Below are 25490 nucleotides of genomic sequence, written 5' to 3'. Positions count from 1 at the left end.
AGATCTATGGCCGACTGATCTTTGATAAGACCCCAAAGTCACCGAACTGAGCCATAATGGTCTTTTCAACAAATGGGGCTGGGAGAGTTAGATATCCATATCCAAAAGAATCAAAGAGGACCCCTACCTCACCCCCTACACAAAAATTAACTCAAAATGGACCAAAGATCTCAATATAAAAGAAAGTACCATAAAACTCCTAGAAGATAATGTAGGAAAACATCTTCAAGACCTTGTATTAGGCGGCCACTTCCTAGACTTTACACCCAAAGCACAAGCAACAAAAGAGAAAATAGATAAATGGGAACTCCTCAAGCTTAGAAGTTTCTGCACCTCAAAGGAATTTCTCAAAAAGGTAAAGAGGCAGCCAACTCAATGGGAAAAAATTTTTGGAAACCATGTATCTGACAAAAGACTGATATCTTGCATATACAAAGAAATCCTACAACTCAATGACAATAGTACAGACAGCCCAATTATAAAATGGGCAAAAGATATGAAAAGACAGTTCTCTCAAGAGGAAATACAAATGGCCAAGAAACACATGAAAAAATGTTCAGCTTCACTAGCTATTAGAGAGATGCAAATTAAGACCACAATGAGATACCATCTAACACCGGTTAGAATGGCTGCCATTAAACAAACAGGAAACTACAAATGCTGGAGGGGATGTGGAGAAATTGGAACTCTTATTCATTGTTGGTGGGACTGTATAATGGTTCAGCCACTCTGGAAGTCAGTCTGGCAGTTCCTTAGAAAACTAGAGATAGAGCTACCATTCGATCCAGCGATTGCACTTCTCGGGATATACCCGGAAGATCGGAAAGCAGTGACACGAACAGATATCTGCACGCCAATGTTCATAGCAGCATTATTCACAATTGCCAAGAGATGGAAACAACCCAAATGTCCTTCAACAGATGAGTGGATAAATAAAATGTGGTATATACACACGATGGAATACTACGCGGCAGTAAGAAGGAACGATCTCGTGAAACATATGACAACATGGATGAACCTTGAAGACATAATGCTGAGCGAAATAAGCCAGGCACAAAAAGAGAAATATTATATGCTACCACTAATATGAACTTTGAAAAATGTAAAACAAATGGTTTATAATGTAGAATGTAGGGGAACTAGCAGTAGAGAGCAATTAAGGAAGGGGGAACAATAATCCAAGAAGAACAGATAAGCTATTTAACGTTCTGGGGATGCCCAGAAATGACTATGGTCTGTTAATTTCTGATGGATGTAGTAGGAACAAGTTCACTGAAATGTTGCTATAGTATGTAACTTTCTTGGGGTAAAGTAGGAACATGTTGGAAGTTAAGCAGTTATCTTAGGTTAGTTGTCTTTTTCTTACTCCCTTGCTATGGTCTCTTTGAAATGTTCTTTTATTGTATGTTTGTTTTCTTTTTAACTTTTTTTTTCATACAGTTGATTTGAAAAAAGAAGGGAAAGTTAAAAAAAAAAAAAAAAAAAAAAAGAAAAAAGACAAACAAGGAAAAAAAAAAAAAAAGATGTAGTGCCCCCTTGAGGAGCCTGTGGAGAATGCAGGGGTATTCGCCTACCCCACCTCCATGGTTGCTAACATGACCACAGACATAGGGGACTGGTGGTTTGATGGGTTGAGCCCTCTACCATAAGTTTTACCCTTGGGAAGACGGTTGCTGCAAAGGAGAGGCTAGGCCTCCCTGTATTTGTGCCTAAGAGTCTCCTCCTGAATGCCTCTTTGTTGCTCAGATGTGGCCCTCTCTCTCTAGCTAAGCCAACTTGAAAGGTGAAATCACTGCCCTCCCCCCTACGTGGGATCAGACACCCAGGGAAGTGAATCTCCCTGGCAACGTGGAATATGACTCCCGGGGAGGAATGTAGACCCGGCATCGTGGGATGGAGAACATCTTCTTGACCAAAAGGGGGATGTGAAAGGAAATGAAATAAGCTTCAGTGGCAGAGAGATTCCAAAACGAGCCGAGAGATCACTCTGGTGGGCACTCTTACGCACACTTTAGACAACCTTTTTTAGGTTCTAAAGAATTGGGGTAGCTGGTGGTGGATACCTGAAACTATTAAACTACAACCCAGAACCCATGAATCTCGAAGACAGTTGTATAAAAATGTAGCTTATGAGGGGTGACAGTGGGATTGGGAATGCCATAAGGACCAAACTCCACTTTGTCTAGTTTATGGATCGATGTGTAGAAAAGTTGGGGAAGCAAACAAACAGACAAAGGTACCTAGTGTTCTTTTTTACTTCAATTGCTCTTTTTCACTCTAATTATTATTCTTGTTATTTTTGTGTGTGTGCTAATGAAGGTGTCAGGGATTGATTTAGGTGATGAATGTACAACTATGTAATGGTACTGTAAACAATCGAAAGTACAATTTGTTTTGTATGACTGCGTGGTATGTGAATATATCTCAATAAAATGATGATTAAAAAAAAAAAAATGAGCTTACTATTTATTTAGCAGAAGTAATATTATACTTGAAGGACTACCATACTTATAGTAAAGTGTACTTATAGATTGGGATAAAAGTCCAAACTTTTTAATAAAAAATTAAAATCTAACAAATCAAAAAAAAAAAAAAAAAAAAAAAAGAAATAAAAAGATATCACACTTAAAGTACTATATCATCAAAAGGACAACAAAATTCCACATCACACACATTAGAATGGCTAAAATTAAAAGGGCAAATAACAAGTGTCGGTGAGGATATGGAGAAACTGAAACCTTCATACATTGTTGGTGGGAATATAAAATAGTGCAGCCTCAGAACTCACTCCTCCACCATAAAACAACTAGAGAACAGGAAGAAAACGTCCAAAGCAGCAGTTCCAGAGGCTGGGTGACCAGAAGGACCTCTGCATTATATAAGGAAGACCAGGATGGAAAAGTAGAGAAGCTAGGACTGAGAAATAAGAGCGAGTGTTCTCAATCGCAACCATCCCTAAGATCCACCACCACGCAATGGCCAGATCGGGCAGCCGAAAAGTGGCACACCCTTCCTTCAGAGAAATAGGGGAGGCAAGCCACTCAGATCCACAACCTAGCATTCCCATGCGGGAACCTGGGAGCCAGTAGACTCATTTTAGTTATACACAGAGACCCTGCTGTGGTGCCCAGTGCCTATGCCCCATCCCTGAGGCAGACCACTATGGGTGCCTAGACTTGGGGGACTCTGGGAAGCCCTCCCCTTGGGAGGAGAGGGGGATGCAGAGCAGAGCTGATCTGACAATCGGCTGGCAAGAAAGACACTCTGTGTCCTGCTGCCTCAATCCTTTATACACAGGGGCTCAGGGCACTCCTGCCTACATGAGCAGAGAGGCAGGGGCCAGGCAGCTGCACTGCAATGCCAGGTCCATGCCCCACCCCTGAGATGGTCTTTCTGGTTGACCAAAAGCAGAGCACTACTGTGTTGGCTGATAGCTGGTTAAGTCAAACCTCCCAGTCCTACAGCCTGGAGTTATTCCATAAAGAAGTCTGGGAATCATCAGACCCATTGCATCAACAAGCAGAGTCTTTGCCATGGTATGCCATGCCCATCTCCTACCTCCCGGAGCTGGCGGCTTCCATCACACCTGGGGGCCTGCAGCCTGGACTGGATTTTCATCTGGTATAGATCCTGCCCAGTGGGCTGCTGCCATCAGGGAGAGGTGTGGTTGTGTGGAAGAGGGGGCCCCAAGAGTGCCATTTGCTGGGAAGATGAGAAAAGTGCAGACTAGCAAGTTGCTTCTTTGCAAGCCTCCAACAGATTTCTGAAAAGGACTTCTCTCCCTGAATTAGGCCCTGGACTTAGTTTTGCTGGGAATTACTGACAAAACAAGTGCCAAAGAAGACCTTCAATGCAAACCCAAGCAAAAACAAAATATTATATGAGCAGGGGAAACCAAGTTTCAAAAAACCTTGTCAAGATAAACAAATGCTAAGAAACCAATAAAAATTCACAAACCCTATGAAGAACAAAGAAGACATGGCCAAGCCAAATCATCACATCTAAAAGCTGGAGAAGACACAGAATTTGGAACAACTAATCAAAAATGTTCAAACAAATCTCCTAAATAACTGCAATGAGTTGGCTAAAGAGAGAAATGATATTAAGAAGACATTAGAGGAGCATAAAGAAGAATTTGAAAGAATAAATAGAAAAACAGCAGATTGTATGAAAACGAAAGATAATGTAGATCAAATTAGAAATACACTAGAACACATGACAACAGATTTGAGGAGGCAGAAGAAAGAATAAGAGAACTACAGGATAGAGCAACTGAACTTGAATGCACAAAAGAATAAATGGTGAAAAAGATGGAAAAATTTGAATTGGCTCTCAAAGGAATGATAGACAACATGAAGTGCACAAATTAAGAGTCACTGGTACCCCAGGAGGAGAAGAGAAGTGTAAAGGGCTAGGAAGATTATTTGAGGAGATAATTGCAGAAAACTTCTCAACCCTTATTCAAGACATAAATATGCAAATCAAACAGACCAACAAACTCCAAATAGAATAAATCCAAACAGACCCACTCCAAGACACAAATAAATCAGACTACTAAATGTTGAAGAGAAGTAGAGCCCTGAGAGCAGCAATAGAAATATACAAGAGAAGCCACATAAGACTAAGTGATGACAACTCAATGAGCACCATGGAGGAGAAAACACAGTGGCATGATATATTAAAGATTCTGAATGAGAAAAACTGCCAACCAAGAATTCTTTATCCAGCAAAACCATCCCTCAAAAGTAAGGGAGAGTCTAAAATGTTCACAGATAAACAAATGCTGAGAGAATTTGTTAACAAGAGACCTGCCCTGGAAGAAATATTAAGGGAGTTCTGTAGTCCAAAAAAAAAGGCAGGAGAGAGAGACTTGGAGGAGAGTATAGGAATGACGACTATCGGTGAGAGTAGCTAAAAAGATAAAAAGAGAGAAATTGGACAAATAAAAGCCAAGGGATTAAATGGATTAAGTAAGGACAGCTTTTACAGTAAAAATATTACATGTTAATGGATTAAACTCCCTAATAAAAGACACAGATTGGCAGAATGGATTAAAAAAATGTGATCCATCTATATACTGTTTACAAGAGACTCACTTTAGACCCAAAGATATAAATAGGTTGAAAATGGAAGGATGGAAAAAGATATTCCATGAACGTAATAACCAAAAAAAAGCAGGAATAACTGTACTAATATCAGATAAAATAGACTTAAAATACTAAGACGTTATAAGACACAAGGAAGGACACTAAATATTAATAAAAGAGATAACCCACCAACAAGAAACAACAATCATATTTTTATGTTAATGTACCCACTGAAGGTGCTCCAAGTGTATGTGGCAAACACTGGCAAAACTGAAGGGAGCAATAGATTTTTCTATATTAATAGTGGGAGACTTCAACACACCACTCTTCTCAATAGGTAGAACAACTAGACAGAGGATCACCAAGGAAATAGCAAACCAAAATAATATGATAAATGAATTAGACCTAACAGATATATATAGATCATTGCATCCCCAAACTGCAGGATATACATTCTTCTCAACTGCTTATGGAACATTCTCGAGGACAGATCATATGTTGAGGCAAACAACAGGTCTTAATAATAATTTTTAAAAGATTAAAATTATTCAAAGCATACTCTCTGATCACAGTGGAATGAAGCTGGAAATCAATAACCACAGAAAAATTGGAACTTTCACAAACATATGGAGGTTAAAAAACACACTCTTGAACAATCAGTGGGCAAAAGAAAAAAATGCAAGAGATATCATTAAGTATCTGGAGATGAATAAACACGAGACTACAACACATCAAAATTTATGAGATGCAGTGATGGTGGTGCAGAGAGGGAAATTGATAGCTCTGAATGTCTTCATTAAAAAAAGGAAGAAAGAGCTAAAACCAAAGACCTAACTGACCAACTGAAGAAACTAGAGAAAGAGAAGCAAACTAACTCTAAAGCAAGTAGAAGAAAAGAAATAAAAAGAATAAAACAGAAACAAATGAATTGGGAAACAAAAAAATCAATAGTAAGAATCAATAAAACCAAAAATTGGTTCTTTGAAAAGATCAACAAGATTGACAAACCCTAAGTTCGACTGACAAGGTCAAAAGAAAAGAAGATGCAAATAAATAAAATCAGAAATGAGAGAGGGATTACTACCAAGGATCTCAAAGAAATAAAAAAGATCATAAGAGGATACTACATTCAACTGTATGCCAACAAATTAGACAACTTAGATGAAATGGACTATTTCTTAGAAACACATGAACATCTGACACTGACTCTAGAAGAAATAGACCTCAACAAACCAGTCACAAGTAAAGAGATTCAATCAGCCATCAAAAACCTCCCTATAAAGAAAAGCCCAGAGTCAATAGCTTCACTGGGAAATTTTTTCAAACATTCCAAGAAGAATTAACAACATTTCTACTCAAATGCCTCTAAAAAATTGAAGAAAAGGGAAGACTACCTAATTCATTCTATGAAGCAAATATCACTCTAATACCAAATCCTAATACAGATACTACTAGAAAGGAAAACTACAGGCCAATCTTCCTAATAAATATAGATACAAAAAATCCCAACAAAATACTTGCAAATCAAATCCAACGGCACATCAAAAGAGTTATACACCACAACCAAGTGGGATTTATTCCAGGCATGTAAGGGTGGCTCAACACAAGAAAATCAATTAATGTAATATACCACATTAAGAATCGAAAGGGAAAAATCACATGATCATCTCAACTGATGCTGAAAAGGCATCTTTTCTTGATAAAAACACTTTAAAAGGCAGGAATCAAAGGAAATTTCCTCAATATGATAAAGGTCAAGTATGAAAAACTCACAGCCAACATCATACTCAATGGGGAGAGACTGAAAGCTTTCCCTCTGAGATCAGGAATGAGACAAGGATACCTCTGTCACCACTTTGTGCTTGAGGTTCTAGCAAGAGCAATTAAGCAAGGAAAAAAAAAAATGAAAGGCATCCAAATTGGAAAGAAAGAAGAAAAACTCTTATTATTTGTAGATAACATGATCCTATATTTGGAAAATCCCAAGAAAACTACAACAAAGCTACTAGAGCTAATAAATTCAGCAAAGTGGCAGGAGACAAGATCAATGTGCAAAAATCAGTAGTGTTTCTATACACTAGGAATGCGCTAACCTAGGAGACAATTAAGAAAAAAATTCCATTCACAATAGCAACTAAAAGAATCAAGTACCTAGGAATAAACTTAACAAAGGATGGAAAGGATTTGTACTCAGAAAACTACAAAACACTGCTTAAAGAAATCAAAGAAGACATAAATAGGTGGAAAGACATTCTTTATTCATGGACAGAAGGCTAAATGTCATTAAGATGTCAATTCTACTCCAATTGATCTACAGATTCAATGCATACCAATCAAAATTCCCACAACCTACTTTGCAGAATTGAAAAAGTTAGTTATCAAAATTATTAGGGAGGAAAAGCGGTCTCAAATAGCCAAAAAAATCCTGAAAGAGAAAAATGAAGTGGGAGGTCTCACACTTCCTGACTTCAAAACTTATTATAAAGCCATAGTGGTCAAAATGACATGGTATTGGCACAAAGACAGACATACTGATCAATGGAATCAAATTGAGAATTCAGAAATAGATCCTCAAATCAATGGTCATCTGATTTTTGAGAAGGTACCCAAATCCACCGAACTGGAACAGAACAGTCTCATCAATAAACGGTGCTGGGAAAACTGGATATTCCAATCCAAAGGAATGAAAGAGGACCCCTACCCCACACTCTATACAAAAATTAACTCAAAGTGGATCAAAAACGTAAATACACGAACCAGTACCATAAAACTCCTATGAGAAAAAATAGGGAAACATCTTCAATACTTAGTGATAGGAGATAGCTTCTTAGACTTTACACCCAAAGCACAAAGCAGTGAAAGAAAAAATAGATAAATGGGAAATCCTCAAGACTGAACACTGCTGTGCTTCAAAGGATTTTGTCAAAAGGGTTAAAAGGCAGTCAACTCAATGAAGAGAATATTTGGTAATCATATATCTGATAAGGATTTGATATCCAGTATGTATAAAGAAATCCTACAACTCAACAATCAAAGGACAAACAACCCAATTATAAAATGGGCAAAAGACATAAATAGAAATTTCTCCAAAGAAGAAATACAATGGCTATAAAGCACATGAAAAGACATTCATCTTCATTAGCTGATAGGGAAATGCAAATCAAAACCACAATGAGATATCATCTCACACCTATAAGAATGGTCACTATTAAACAAACAGGAAACTACACTATTAAACAAACAGGAAACTAGAAGTGTTGGAGAGGATATGGAGGAGTAGAAACACTTATTCTGCTGGTGTCTTCCTTCTGGAAGACAGTTTGGCAGTTTTTCAGAAAACTAAATTTGAGTTGCCAGATGACTGGCAATTCCGCTACTCAGTATACACCCAGATGATGTGAAAGCAGGGACATGAACAGACGTTTGCACACCAATGTTGATAGTGGCATTATTCACAATTGCCAAAACATGGAAATAATCCAAGTGTCTGTCAACAGATGAATGGATAAACAAAATGTAGTATGCACATATGACGGAATATTATACAGCAGTAAGAAGAAATGAGGTCCTGAAGCATGAGACAACATGGATGAATCTTTAGGACATAATGCTGAGTGAAGTAAGACAGACATAAAAGGACAGATATTATATGATTTCACTAATATGAACTAATTAGAATATGTAGACTGAAAGTCTTAAAATGTAGAGTATAGGATACCTAGAGATAGACAGAAGTTAGAGATGGGAAAGTGGTAACTAATATGTTCAGAATGTATAACGAGGTTGAACTTACAATGTTTGGAAATAGATATAAGGTGAGTGGGAATATAAGGAATAGTGCTGTATTGTGGTTGATTTTGGTTGAAAGGGGTTGTTTAGAGTCATGTATGTTACTGATTAGCACTACAAATTTAAATAAATACTTCCATGAACTGGTACAAATATACAACACTGGTACAAAGAGCTAATAATAGAGTGGGATATAGGGGGAAATACCTATTGCAAGCTACAGACTATAGTTAACAGTAATACCTTAAAATTCTTTCATCAACAGTTACTGGTGGACCACACCAATACTAGGGGCCAATAATGGGGGAGATAAGGGAAATGGGGTGTTGGGGGTTTTCTTTTCTTATGTATATCAGATCATTTTCATTTTGGAGTAATGATAATGGTCTAAAAGTGAGTGTGATGATGATTGCACAACTAAGTGATGATACTATGAGATATTGATTGTATAATTTGGATGGAATATTTGATAAATGAGTATATCTCAATAAAATCTGCAAAAAAAATAGTGCAACTTTTTTGGAAAACAGTTTTTCAGTTCCTTCAAAATTTTAAACATAGAGTTACCATATGACCCAAAAAACCCACTAAAAACCCACTGTATTGTACAATTTAAGTGGGTGAATTATATGTATATGAATTATAAAGTTGTTAAACAAATACTACATCATATTCTTAAATGTGTACTTTAAAAAAGAGAATGACATTGGCATAAAATGTAAAAAATATAATTCAAAACTCTGCTGTTCAAGCATCTTCACTTAGTTCTTGCTGAAGTAAGACCAAAAATAGCCCATTTTAGTAATTACTATGGAGATCTTTTAGATAGTAAGAGCAATACTGTGAATTAATTCTGCTAAATTTTAAGTAATTGTTACATTGTTTTAATTATAGGAAGTATCAATTTAATCAAACAACATTGTTTATAAAAATCCATATTCTCTGAGTCATAGAGTAGGATAGGAGAAAAATAGTTAATAAAAAAAGTTTTAAAAATTGCAATAAAATAAAAATTATAACAAACTTTCAATCATATGGGATCAAAAGAGGAATATTGCTAGATGGGTAAAAAAAACCAGAATGATATTCAAAAAACTAACAGGTATTATATCTTTAAAGAAGAAAAATAATGAGTGGGGAAGTATAAAAGTAAAAATTCTACATATGAAAAATAATTTTGAAATACATGCAATAATTATTAATGGTAAGGAGCTATAAACAGATAAATTGAATGCTAAGATGCATATGTTATAGTGGGAAAAAATTTGGATTGAGAGTCAGAGACCCTCAAGTAGCTGAATAGGTCAAATAATGCAATTTTCACAAACTTCAATTTTTCACAGTTAAAAAATAATGCAGCTGATCTTAACCTCTATGATCCTGCCATTTCTCAAATGCTACTACAAATGATAGAAATTAGTTAGCTGTAAAATTCTAGTTATATGAAAAGCAGCAGCAATTTGACAAATTAAGCAAAAATGTACAAGTCTAATAATAAATGAAGACTAAATGCTTCACTCTAATTTGCAAGAATCTTTTCAAAAATCATCATTCCGAATATTAATCAGCTTGACAAAATTGCTTCCTAATCAAATATCTAGTAAGTATCCAAAGTTACAAAAGATTTCTAAGGTAAATTAGAAATGTCTATTTATACCTGTCCTCGTAATCCACTTCTTGTTGTAGTAAAGTTAACCTCAGTAACAATAGAAGCTGCATCCGGTGGAATAAAAGGATTTGGGTTTCTTGTTGACAGAAAAAGGCGAAATTCTTCATTGTAGTCAATAATTTTATCACCTATTTGTACTATGTAACGTGGTCCTAATTTAAAAAAAAAAAGACACAATTAGCTACCAAGACTATATTCAATTTTGCTACATGACATTAAAAATTATCATTTTTGAGTACTCCTAAATAGTCTCTATTATAGACTTTCCAATAAAGTACAAAGGACAGCAAAAGCTAGACTAACTTATATGCTAATAATCAGAATGCTCAATTTATCAGCATTTATGCAAGCAAGGAAAAGTAATATTCATTAAGATGACCCTGGGGTACTGAATCATCAAAGGCATATGATTATATTCAGTTTGGTTAATGTTTCATATTCCAGATCCTTCTGAATTTGGATAACAAACCAAAATAGAAACTCTCAAATACATATTGCTCCCAAAACATAGGTAAAAAAAGTTTATTATTGCACTATTATTTAAGAAGTAATACTGAGGACAAAATAAATCGTCTAAACCTAGGATTAACAACATATGAATAATTACAAACATATTAACATCAAAAAAGGAGTTACTGGGACTGCCACACTAGGGTGATTCATGAAAAGAAATTAAACAAAGAAAAAACAAAGTTCTGACCTATTAAGGAATATATTCTAAATTTTCTAAAGGTGATATTAATAAGAAAAAATATATATGAATACAGAGAAATGTATCAGCAACTATATTCATAACAAGATTTTAAACTGATAAAAAAAATAAGATTGAATTTTTTGGGTAAAAAATAGACATTATCGAAGGATAGTTTTCAAAAGTTGACAAAAACATTGTAGGGATTTTTGAGAACCCCAGCATAATTTTAATATTTTTAACTTAAAAAAAATAATAAGTTCATGTAAAAAGAATTAAATAAGCACTCTATGATAGAAGATACACAAATAGCCAAAAAACAGTATCAAAATATGGCTGAACTTCATTCATTATCAAGAAAATACAAATTTAAAATCACAGTGTAATACTCTACACTAAGAAAAATGACTCAACAAACCCTAAGCAGGATATATGCAAAGAAAACCAATCCTAAAGACATCACGGTTAAACAGCTGAAAACCAATGATAAGGGAAAATTTTTAAAACATACAGAAAAAAATGATACTTCACTTACAAAGGAGCAACAATAAGACTAACAGATGATTTCTCAGCAGGAATTCTGTAAGCCATAAGACAATGGAGCAAAACTGCCAACCCAGAGTTATAAACTAAGCCCCCCAAAAATCCTTTAAATATAAAAGAGAAAAAGATGTTTTCAGACAAAAACTGATTTTTTTTCCAGAGAGATCTCAATAAATCAATACTAAAATAAATCCTGCAAGCCGAACAAAAATAATCCAGATGAAATGAGAAGATAATGGAAATGCTGAGAAAATTTAATAACACTAGAAAGGGGAAATGTATACAAATTTGAATTTGAAAACAATAATTATAACAACATATAAGTATGACAATATATTACAACAATAATGCAAAGGCAGGAGGAGGGTAGATGAAGTTAAAGTGCAGTATTGGGGAAGTAGCAAAGTATTTATTTGTATTAAGATTAGTAAGTCAATGATGCAGGCTGTTTTCTCTAAAGGAACCATTAAAAGAATAATAAAAAAAAAATTGATCCAAAAGAGACAAAATACAAGAAGGTCAGTTAGTAAACTGTATCATTACTGTATAAGGTTAATTGTATTAAATTGCATTAAAATATAAAAATTGCCAAAGAAAATATAAACGAAAAAAGAAACTACACACTGCTTATGACAGACACACTTTAAAAATGAGACCAACAGAAAGGTTCAAAGTAAAAGGATGGAAAACATCATGAAAAGACTAACTCAAAAAAGTTAGTGTAACTATTTTACCATCAGACCCTAAACTTAAAGCATTGCTATTGATAAAGAAGGGTATTTTGTAATGATAAAAAGAATAAGCCAGCAGGAACACATCACTGTTTCAAATATGTTTACGTATCCAATAAATAATTTCAAAATATATAAAGTGAAAACTGTCAGAACTAAAAGGAAAAACAGACAAATTGAAAATCATAATGAAAGACTTCAAGATATTTCTTTCAGTACATAGCAGAACAAACAGAAGGGGAAAAAATGATATAGAAGATCTGAACATCACAATTAACAAAACTGACTTAATTGACCTATAGAGAAAATTGAACCAGACAACAGCAAAATTGATACAATTTTCAAATGTACATGGATCATTTGTGAAAATTAACCAAATATTAGATCATAAAGAAAGCATCAACAGAATTTTAAAAATTAAAATGATTCAGAATAAGTTCCCTGCCAATAATTGAGGTAGGCTAGATATCAGTAATAAAACAACGAGAAAATCTCCAACTGCTTAAAATTAAACAATACAAGGCTAAGGAGTTCACAAGTCAAAGAAGAAATCAAAATTCATAATATGAACCTGAAGAAGGGCATAGAGGGAAATTTATGGATGTGTATTAGGAAAAAGTAAAGGATGAATATCGACGTTTTAAATTTTTACCTTAAGAATCTAGAAAATAAGACCAAATCAAATCTAATGAAAATAATAACAATAAAATAATAAAGAGCAAAAACCAATTAAAAATACAGTAAAGAAAGTCAACAAAGGTAACAGTTGGTGTTTTAAAGATAAGTAAAACTGATAAACATTTAGCAGGATTGGTGAAGGAACGAGAGAAAAAAATTCAGTATCAGGAAAAAGGGAATATCTTTACAAAACCAAAGTACATGAAAAAAAATAGAATATAATTCAAAATACACATTTGATAGGGTGACATCATCAACATGGCAATGTAAGACATCCCCTGAAAAAGCCTCCACAGAGATTCAGTGAATAAAAAAACAAATCTCACTTGCTTAGAACTCGGGAGGATGGTAAAGACAGGAGAAGGACCCCACAAATGCTAAATCAAAGAAAAAAAATCTCAGGAAGACTTCCATCCCAAATGCCTGTTGGTTTCCATTCCCCTCTTCCTTACTAGGCTCCTCATAGCTTGGGAGTCACAAAGAGGCAGCATGACTTAACTCCATCCAGCCATGGACTGAGACTGTAGAGTGACTCACAGCAGGGAGTTAGAACTACACACATATAAAGGGAAGGGGACCTAAGTCCACAGAGACTGAGGGTAGAACACAAGCCACTGAAGAGTGCTGCATACAAAGGTCACCCATGGGCAAAGAAAGAAAAAAGAAAAAGAAAAAGAGGGGGAGACAGATTGCCATAGAAAGGCTGGAAAGAACTACTGTCCTTCACGAAATCTAGTTTTAGTCAGCTGGACACCTAAAGGCAAACTGGATTTTCTAAGGTGATTCCCCATCTGGCTCCCCAGGGTGGGTTACCCTAATAGGGAAGAAACCAGAGTAAGTAAAGCCTCACAGGAAAAAAAAAAAAAAAAAAAAGCAAGAGGGGAGGAGTTAAACTAGTTAAACTAAACTTCTGTAATATAGGATGGGTCCCAGATCTGGAAAATGCAAGGAAAAGGGGGCAATGAGTGAGGGAGAGAATTTAAACAAACCATAGGAACTGGGGAGAAAAGTGCACAAAAACAAACAGAACATATCAAGATTCCCAGAGAAGAAACAGAGGAAAGGAAGCTCTCTCCTGGAGGTGAAACATTGCACAAAATGTGCAATCTTAAAAACTGTACCACATATTCAGGGAAAGAATAACATAAAGAACATTAAGAAAACCTGAACAGTTAAACACAGGCTATTCTAAAGGTGTAGAATAAGTTACACAAGCTATGAAAGAAGAACTTTAACACAAAGCCAATCAACAATAAAGCCCCAGACAAGAGGGAGAAACAAATTCAGAGTTAATTTATCAAGAAAATCAGATGCCTAGACATCAGCAAAAAACTAAAAGCTATACTAACAAACAGGAAGCTATGTCTCAGTCAAAGGAATGAATTAAAACTTCAGAGGAGACTCATGAGTTGGAGCAACTAACCAAAGATGTTCAAACAAATCTCCTATATCAATATAAGGAGATGAAGGAAAATACACAGAAAGAGATAAAGGATATTAAGATGACAATGTGTGAGCATAAAGAAGACTTTGAAAGTTTAAAAAGAAATGTAACAGAAATTATGGGGATGAAAGGCACAATAGTAGAAATTAAATAAACATTAGAGGAGGATTTTCAGGGTAGATGGAGCATTAGGGATCTGCAGTATGCAATCCTCCTCCAAAAAACAGACAGTGGGCAGGCAGAAACCACCTGAAACAACTGTCCTCATGTTCCAGAGGCAAGAGGAGCATTGTACAGCATCCAGGGAAGAGTGGGACAAAGAGGTTGAGACATTGCAGTAAAGAACTGTGAGCAAAGCACTCAACAGCAACTGCCAGCACCCAACCTCCACTCTTGAGGCTAGCTGACTCAGGTCTAGTTCCTGGCTGGCTGCCGCACATGGAGAGACATGAGGAAGCCCTGTTCCCCGACAATGGGGGTGGGATGGGTTGTGATAAGGTCACTACTAAGTATTATTTATCATGGCTTTTGATAAGAAAATGGTGATCCTTAAGTTCTCAGCTTTTAGCCACTGTTTTTAGCCTGACCCAGACAGGGGCCACCTGGCCACTGTTTTGAACCCTGCCGACAGAGGCAACAGCTGAGAAACTTCAAAGGCACAGGGCCACCTTCGGGCTGGGAGTAAAAGTTGCTGAAGAGCTCAATCTGCTGGGCAGGCCAGGAAAGCGCAGCTTCGGGGAGAGGTCAAAAAGGCTTTTGGTGTCTTTCCTGACACTCTCTCCACCAAAGATGGTCAAACAAATCCCCTAAATGAATTCAAGTACATGAAGAAAAATATGCATAAAGAGATAAAAGATATTATGGAGACACTGAGTGAGCATAAAGAAGAATTTGAAAGCATGAAAAGAAACGTAACAGAACTTACGGGAATCAAAGGCACAATAGAAGAGATTAAAAATACACTGAAGGCACACAACAGCATATTTGAACAGGCAGAAGAAAGAATCAGCAAATTAGAAGATAGGACAATAAAAATCTTACAAGAAGAAGAACAGATAGAGAAAAGAGTAGAAAATATTAGGCAAAGTCTCAGGGATTTGAACAATGCAGCATGAAGTGCAGAAACATATGCATCATGGTAGACCCAGAAGGAGAAGAAAAAGGAAAAGGGGCAGAAAGAATATTTGAGGAAATAATGGTCCCAACTCTTAGGAAGGACTTAAATATACATGTACAAGAAGCAAAAAATACTCAAAAAGGCTAAATCCTAATAGATCCATTCCAAGACACATATGAATCTGAATGTAAAATGCCAAAGAAAAAGAAAGAATCCTGAAAGCAGCAAGAGAAAAGCAATTCATCACATTTAAGGGATACTCAATAAGATTGTTTCTGATTTCACTTCAGTAACCATGGAGATGAGAAGGCAATGGTATGATATACTTACGGTACTGAAAGAGAAAAACTGCTAGTTAAGAATTCTTTATCCAGCAAAACTGTCCTTCAAAAATGAGGGAGAGTTTAAAATATTTACAGAAAAGCAGAAAATAAGGCTTCCTTATCAGGTCAGTGAAGTATGTAACTAGTTTTTTTTCTTTTTTTTTGCCCCCATTTTTCTACTCATCTATCCATACACTGGACAAAGGGGAGTGTGGTCCATATGGCTTTCCCAATCACATTGTCACTCCTCATAAGCTACATTTTTATACAACTGTCTTCAAGATTTAAGGGTTCTGGGTTGTAGTTTGATAGTTTCAGGTATTTACTGCTAGCTATTCCAATTCATTAGAACCTAAAAAGGGTTGTCTACATTGCACGTAAGAGCGTCCACCAGAATGACCTCTCAGCTCCTTATGGAATATCTCTGCTACTGAAGCTTATTTCATTTCCTTTCACATTCCCCTTTTGGTCAAGAAGATGTTCTCCAACCACAATGCCGGGTCTAGATTCTAATACCAGATCCTGCAAGAACCAGTTTTAGAAGCAATCCAAGCAGCTGTAATTCAAGCCTTTGGGTCCTTATATCCCCAAAGCACAGAATGTCTACAAATAATCTCTCAGATAAGCAAATCCAGTTCAATGCTACAATCATACAATCTACACAGGTAGAATTTCTGACAGTCTATGGCTCTGAATATTCTGCACAACAGGCTTACTTCAAGCAGTGCACTTAACTATAAAGCATGCTATCCTGAGATTAAATGAGATATACCTGTACAGAGACTCATGGGCCAGAACTAGTGGTCCAGCTCAAGGTTTCTCAATCTTGGCACTATTGACAATTTAGGCTAGAAAATTATTCTCCTGTCCATTTGAGTATGTAACTGGCATACTACCCCTACTCCCAGTTGTGACAACCAAAAATGTTTCCATACATTGCCAAATGTACCCTGGGGGACAAAATTATTGCAGTTGAGAACCACTTGTCTACATGTGTGTTCCGGCCATTGGGCCACCTAGACACAACTGGGCTACCAAAGACACACCCATAAAGAGAACCATCCTCTGGAGATACAACAATTAATAACAAACTAAATCTTTATGTTACAAACATATACATGCCATATGAAGCAACCAAGCCTAAAAGGAAGCATCTCAACTAGAATGTTCAGCCATCACACATCTCTACCATAACCCCTAGACCCATACTCAAACCAACACAGAAATTAAATAACTATAAAGGACTAGAATGATTAATGTGACATTCTTTTTACAAATATTGTTAGCAAAATTTCAACTATCTGCAAACTACATCAGCCTCTCCCTCTACCGTTTCTACATGGCTGGCTGGTACAGCTGTCTTCAACTATTTACCATCTGCCACTGCCATGCCTACCTTCTGCCTTGGTTGAGCCCCTAGGCATACAGGAATCAGGGTGAAAAAAAAAACAATGAGAATTTAAGGAGGAACTGTTCCTTGCTCTTCTTTTTTAATCAACACACATTTGAGATTTTTTGAATAGCATAACTTTGAGGAGCAAAAGTATTACTTGTGTCTGTATTGACCTCAGTAAATATAAAGACAGTTCATATTGTGAACCTTGAGGACACTGAGATATAAATGAACTAGGACAAAGACTTTGTTTTATGTGGTCCTGGAACTTGCCTCCTCCCAGAGGACATATAATGACAAAAGGCAATTCATGAGGAATCCATTGTTCCAGAAATAGGAAAATGGAGTATATTCACAGGGAATAACAGATTTCAATCATCGTGCCATGAACACATCCAACCCTGGGAAGAAGATGGGGAAAGTAAAGTGGGGCAGTGATTAACTCTCTTTTCCTAATTTTGAAATGAACAAATTGACCCAAAAGCCTTGCACAACCACCTGAAACTGTGGTCCATAATGCCAACTAACTCACCATGATGTAGAATATTACCATTCTACCAGATGAACTTCAGGGAAAGTTGTCAACATTCCATTCTCAGACAACACAACAGGTAATGCTAAAACCTGACACCAATCAAAGGTTCATGGAGATTTATATTTAAAGAGCCTCTAAGAGCCAAAATACAGACTGAGGATAGTCAAATCCAGATGGCTGTGAAGGTTCATTTCTTCCCTCTTTCCAATAGCATAGCAAGAAGCTAGCAAGGGAAGATCTGATTAAGCTCCAACAGAATCATCTGAGACCAGAGACTGAGCTCCAGAAGGCAACCTCTCTGTACCAAAGTCACTTTTTTTTATTAGAAAGATTCTGTTGTGGCATAGGAGCCTAAGTATTCCCTGCCCTTGATCCCCATAAATATGTATAAGGCTTCAAAAGCAAAGCTCCTCCTACTAGAGTTGTTTTCACAATATATCCATCACTGCCAGGCCAAGCATAACTGTTTGTGGGATAATAGGAGACCAGGGAACAGTGCATACTTTGCTATTTCTCTGATGTGCCCCAATGATCCTAATTTCCTATTTAAACTTTGTAGTGCTGGAGATGTGTGTGGTATAAGTATGATATGCAATATGTATATATACGGGTATATGTGTATGTATGTGTATACACTTTCCATGGCACTCTCTTAAATTTTCTGGGCATCCCTTCCTAATCTTCAAAGTCTGGGTTAGATGCCTGCATAGAAAAGAATTAGCACAGCAGGCCTGAGACTGCTATCCTTGGAAAGGCCTACCTGCAAGGTTGTACTTTGGCTGGAATCTGGGAACTTGGATTTGGGGAGGATTGCCACAATTCCTAGAACTGTTAAGAGTGACTCACTATGACTAAACTGTTTGTACAATCTTGTTTATGCTGAACACCTGCTTTCCTCCTAGGAGTCTAGAATTTTGGTAACTGTTAGGCAGAGAGTGCCAACATAGCTATCTCCTGGCAAAAGTCCTGGGCACTGGGTTTCATTTAAAGAGTTTTGCTGGTAAACAACATTTCATACGTGTTGTCACAACACATTGGAGACGGAATTAATCACCTCCTATGTTACTCCACTGGGAAAGGACTCTTCGAAGCTTGTACCTAGTTTCTGCTTTGTTTTAACCTACGCACCTTTCCTTTGGCTGATTTTTCTTTGTATTCTTTTGCTACAATAGATCTTAGATAGGGTTATGACTATAAGCTGAGTCCTGTGAGTCCTGCTGGTGAAACATCAATCCTGGGGTTGGTCTTGGGGACCCCCAAGACAGTATCTCTTCTATGAAAGCACTTTATAAGTGACGGTTTACTATCTATTACTATTAGAGACTCTATAGAGAGTCTACTACTATTAGACTCTCATGATAGTATCATCACATCCTTAAAAAAGTTTCTATTGCTTTAGATTCAATGACCAGACAAAAATAAGTCAAAGTTGATAATGAAGTTAATTACTTTGAAAATTTTTTAAACAGTTACTCTTTGGAAACCATCAGATACATACCTTGAGCAACCAGATCTCTTCTCAATAATGGATAAAGAACAGGTTCTACACCATCCATTTCTTGTATAACAAGGGTTTTCCCAAAACGTACTGCCAACTCAAGAGCCATGATAAAGTTATTATCCTAAGAGAACAGAACACATATTAATTCCTTTATTATCTCAATATTTAAAAAAGTCTTTACATATAAGGAATAAAGATATTAACATGCATAATATGAATATTTAGAATTTTAAGGTTCTTGTTAATTAAATTATTCATGACTGATTTTCTAGTTATATGTACTTGGGAATGAATTATTTGATTGAATAATTTAGTTAAATAAATTATCAAAAAAAAAAACCTTCATAAACAGGCAAAAGAAAAATAAGGATTTTTATGTTAAAAATACAAAAAGGTTTTTTCAATCTTACAGTATAATTTCAAATTAATGCATAGATAAAATTTCAAATTCTATATGCAGTAAGCCACTCACCAAGAATTACTTTGGTTATACTAAAAAATCAAATATTTAATGGGGAAAAAGGCAACATGAAGTATAGTAAACTTTTCCAGGTGTGATAGGTCCAATCATTGTGAAAAGAACATTTAGATGCAATCTATAACCATGAGAGAATTATGAGATTTTCTAACTAGGGGGAAAGTAGTTTTAAACATCTCCCCAGAAAATGTGAGTATAGACCAGGTATTAGGTGATATTAGGAAACTATTAATTTTCTTAGGTGTGATGATATTGTGGTTACATAAGAGACTATCCATTATTTCCAGAGATACCTATTAGTATATTTAGGCATAAAATGCTATGACATTGCAAATTATTTTGAAAAGGCTCAGAAAAAAAAAAGCAAATATGGCTCTGACAGTATGTTAAAACTCTTATATCTAGGTAATGGGAGTATGGGTATTCATTGAATTAGTGTTTAAACTTTCTCATGTATTTAATTTTTCTTCACAGTAAAAAATTGGAAAACAAATAAACAAACAAAAATATCTCCTCAGGAATTAAATAGGGGTAAAAAACCAAGTAATATTTGGAATAATAATTACTAAGAATTCCTACTGCAAGACATACATGATATTAAAGTATTTTATCTAATTTGCAATGATTCTTCCCACAAATGAGACAGATAACAAAACCCTCATTTTACAAGTGAGAAGAGTTTTAAAAGTTTTAAAGAGGTAATTATTTAATCTCCTGAAGAGTATCTATGAAAATTAATCACACGTACCGCAAAAAACCCTAACCAAAACTAATTTCCTCAACAAAATAAAAACCTTATGGCTACAAACACTGCCCAAACATATCAATTCTTGGAACACATCAAAGATGCTTACTGTTAGTTATAGGAATAAGAATTAGAAGAGGCACTGAGAGAAACTAAAAGTACGCTAAAAGACCAGGAATATTTCCTGATTCTTCAAGCTAAGTTAGTAAACCTAACTTACTTCTACAACATCCTATACTTGAGTCATTAATCTCAGCTTTGTGTAAGTGCTTATTTAATTGTCTCTCTAACCTATTAAACTATCATCTCCATGAGGGCAGGAAGTGTTTCTATCACTATTAAATTCCCAATGCTTAGATCAATACCTAGCACATAAAAGAAACCAAATAAATATTCTTAATCCTTTTCAACAAATTAAAAAACTGAACCTAAGAGTTAACATTTCTTTCTCCAGGTCCCATACCATGTCAGTTATAAAGCTCAATCTTGAATCTGTTTTCTGATTACACACCCAGAGTTCTTTTCAATATAAGATGCCATTCCTAATTGGTATCTAAATTATAAGTAGTACATACCTGCTGGTTAATAACTTCCAAGCGTGAGTCTTTCAAATGCGTCTTTAACCATTCTGTAGCTTGAGAAGAAGGGTCTATAAGAAACGGACATACTCGACTCTGGGTGAAAACAAAAACAGGAAAGTGATGCTTTTTAAAATATTTTAAGCCTCCATTAAAATAAAAATAATTTCCTAAAAACTGTGACTCAATTACTAAATGAATTTTTCTCCCAGGCTTTGAAGACAGCAAATATTCAAACATAAAGAGGAAATAAATTAATAAATTTTACAGTGATCAGGAATTAATAATAGGTTATTAAATTCAACATTAAAGTGAGTATAGTCCTGATATACTACAAAATGACACAGAAATTTATATTAGCAATATACCAAGAAAGAACTCTGGCCCTATGTTGATGCCATTTGAGTCTCTTTTTTTGACTTTTACAATAAAGGTATTCCCTAACTTTATATATTTTTTGGTTGAATAAACCCTAGGTAGCTTACAGGAGAAGTATGAGCTAATCATAAAATATAATGCTGAAAAAATTAGCAATACAGTTGTTTATATTTCAAGACAGATTAACTCTTCTAAAAAAAAATGTATGCAATATTACAGAAGGATTGTCCAAAAGGAAAAAATTACATAAACTTTGAGATGCTGATCCCTTAGTGTATAACCTGACTGGTCTCTGGAACAATGTGTATCTCTGAGACACCTGAAACTCAGAGCTAGAACTTGGCAAATATGAATGTCAGCATTAGTGCATACAGCCACTGTTTAAAAAAAAAAAAAAAAAAAAAAAAAGCTGAAAAAGAGCCCAGACTTCAATTAGTGATATGAATGAAGCAGGTCTGGTTAAGACCAGGGCAAGCCAGGCCAAAGGGTAAAGGTCGAAACTGACTGTGTTTTAAAACTTCAACTTCCATATGAGACCAAGGGAAGAGATATCTATTTGGTACAGGATCTAAATTCTCTAAACGGTACAACTCTACAGTCAGTTTGTTCAAACACCACAATTGCATGGAACTTTGAATATGAAGTGAGATACGGTAGGTTAGTATAGGCTGGAGTGAAATAGTGACACATCCCAGAGTAATTTGGGCAGATAATAAAAAATATATTTACAGCCTCCCCCTCCCCAGCCCCGAGGATCTGGGGGAAGGTGCAGAAGTGTTGGACTTCCCCACCTGGACTGGTGTTGATGTTGTCACAAACATTGGGACTGGCAGTTTGATGTGCTGAGCCCTCGATCATGGGACATGCCCTTATGAAGCTCATTACTGCAAAGGAGAGGCTAAACTTGCATATAATTGTGCCTAAGAGTCTCCCCCTGAGAACCTCTTTGTTGCTCAGATGTGGCCCTCTCTCTCTCTAACTGAGCCACCTCGAGAGGTGAACTCACTGCCCTACTCCCTACATGGGACCCAATTCCCAGGGGTGTAAATTTCCCTGGCAATGCAGAATATGTCTCCCGGGGATGAATCTGGACCCGGCATCGCGAGACTGAGAGCATCTTCTTGACCAAAAGGGGGATGCAAAATGAGACGAAATAGTTTCAGTGGCTGAGAGATTCCAAATGGAGTCGAGAGGTCACTCTGGTTGGACATTCTTATGTACTATATAGATAACACCTCTTAGGTTTTAATGTATTGGAATAGCTAGAAGTAAATACCTGAAACTACCAAACTCCAACCCAGCAGTCTGGACTCCTGAAGACAATTTTATAATAATGTAGATTACAAGGGGTGACAGTGTGATTGTGAAGACCCTGTGGATCACGCCCCCTTTATCTAGTGTATGGATGAGTAGAAAAATGGGGATAAAAACTAAAGGACGAATGGGGTGGGACGGGGGGGATGATTTTGGTGTTCTTTTTTCACTTTTATTTTTTATTCTTGTCCTGGTTCTTTCTGATGTAAGGAAAATGTTCAGAGATAGATTGTGGTGATGAACACATAACTATGTTATCATACTGTGGAAAGTAGATTGTATACCACGGATGATTGTATGGTGTGTGAATGTATTTCAATAAAACTGAATTTAATTAAAAAAAAACTTCATTAAAGCACCAGCTATTCAACAGACCAAAAAAAAAAAAAAAAAAAAAAAAAAAAAAAAAAAAAACCAAAAAATGTATGCAATATTACAGAAGGATTGTCCAAAAGGAAAAAATTACATAGATTAAGGTCTAACGAGCTAGGAACTAAATTCATTATAGAATGTCCTGCATTAATTAAACTCTAAAACAGAGAAACAGTGACCAATGAGAATGCCCTATAAATATATAATGCCACTTAGCAGATGAAAGGAATCCAATTCTGTATATATAGGATAAATTTAAAAGTCAACTAATAATCACTGCTGTCTAGTAAATCAGATTTAAATAACAATGATTGACCTAGCTTTCCTTAAATTTTCAGCATTAATTGAAATATATAATGAAATTGTGTGCTAGAAGGGTAATATGACACACAAAAGTCAGAATGAAGACACAGAACTGGGGTATAGCTAAAGAACACATATGCTATCTCAAAGGCATACCAAGGGGGAGGGAGAGGATGGGGACCACCTACTCCACAGACGAATAGGATTTTATTACTGTCATTGTTTCAAATTGTCAACACATGGTGATAATAAAATGCTGACTGACTTTAAATCAGCTTTATCAGGTTTTGAAGTTCTCTACAGATAATGCACTCCATTTTTGTTGCACCCAGGCTGGACTACACCTATCACCCCTATCCCCACGTTACATCACTGTATGATCTTTACCCAGCTTCCATTCCTGGAGGCTTCACTTACTGTCCTACTGTTAGATCTAATTTTATGCTAGCATTCTATAGAAAACATTTTGCAAGTCTACTAGATTTTCCCTAACCACAAAAATAACTATTTTAAAATTTAAAAAAAAGTTCTTACCCATGATTTCAAACCAATGATCTGATGCAGTTAAAAAGAAAAAAGAAAGAAAAAAGAAGGTAATGTTTCAAAGCATCATGTTTTCTGCATAGAAAATAAGCTTAAGAATTTCAGAGTACTTACAAGTTTGTATTCATCTTATTTTTAGTTCTCCAGAGAGATTTGGGCAAGTAGATCTCTGTACTTTGTAGCTCTGCATTCATGATTATATGTAATTAAACTCTACATTTAACTAATAGACTTAAAAAATGTTGATTTTTCATTCATTCATTCATCTACCATATGTTGTATAACTAGTAAGGTAAGACATAGTGTGAGGGATACAGAAATTAGTAAGATACATTTCCTTACCCTCAATGACTTCACATCTAATAAAGCAGCAAAAATGAGAATTCCATAAATCAAGGAATATACAAGGTGCTATAAGAAGATCATAGGGGTTGAGAAAAACTTATTAAGAAGCAATTTCAGTCAAACTAAGTCATGAAAGAAGAACTGGACTTAGCCAGACAAAGAAGTAGAAAATGCATTTCAGGCAAAGACAACAGTATGATGAAAAGAGGAATAAAACAGCTTGAAGTATTTGAAAAAAGTACCAATAGCCTAGTATAGTTGGAGTGAAAAGCGTGAGTAAAGATGAAGCATATAAAATGGTAGTAGTAAGCAGGAGTCTGATCATAAAGAGCTTTTTATGCTATATGTAAGGACAATGAAATTTTTATACTACATAAATGAGAAGCCTTGGAAGTATATGAATTAAAGGAATATCATGATCAGATTAGCATTTTAGAAAGATTCAACAGCAGTAGAGGAAGAGTCACTGAGGGCAAGGGACCAGCCAGTATAATAATGTATTTATCTGGTGCAAAATGATGAAGGCCTACATGAGGCTAACAGTAGTGGAGATGGTTAGAACAGGATGAATTCATAAGACTTTAGAGAAATAGATTTTGACAAGACTTGGTGAACAACTATGCATGAAAATTAAACAGACATAGTGAGAATGACTCAATTTGCAGTTTCCATTACTAGGTCAAAATTGTGACATCTCCAGTCATAGGAAATAAAAGAAAAGCAGGTTATAGGGAGTAGGGGAGAAAGAGAAATGGTTATTATAGTAGAAAGCTACATTTGCCTGCCCTGCATCCTCAACTCACTGGATATCTGATGAGGTTATCATCACCTACCACTGTACCAAGGGGGTGAGCAAGCGACTCAAGCTAAATAATCAGAATCCTTCTGGGGGGTTTACATAAATGCTGGGAGACAGGACACATCTTTAGTCTG

At 35.7% G+C, this 25490-nt stretch overlaps 1 protein-coding gene across 1 annotated transcript in view; it reads right to left on the bottom strand.

The window, feature by feature from the left end:
• Positions 1-25490, bottom strand: part of DYNC2H1 (dynein cytoplasmic 2 heavy chain 1) — a 419160-nt gene that overhangs the window by 218135 nt on the left and 175535 nt on the right. The window contains exons 64-66 of the mRNA XM_037841237.1: positions 21300-21398; positions 19499-19622; positions 10534-10697 (exon numbers count right to left, since the gene is read on the bottom strand). Coding sequence (XP_037697165.1) covers positions 10534-10697; positions 19499-19622; positions 21300-21398 — 387 coding nt within the window. The remainder of the gene's footprint in view (positions 1-10533; positions 10698-19498; positions 19623-21299; positions 21399-25490) is intronic.

This window comes from Choloepus didactylus, chromosome 6, assembly GCF_015220235.1.
Source record: "Choloepus didactylus isolate mChoDid1 chromosome 6, mChoDid1.pri, whole genome shotgun sequence".
Classification (NCBI taxonomy): domain Eukaryota; kingdom Metazoa; phylum Chordata; class Mammalia; order Pilosa; family Megalonychidae; genus Choloepus; species Choloepus didactylus.
This window is presented reverse-complemented; position numbering and strand designations above follow the sequence as displayed.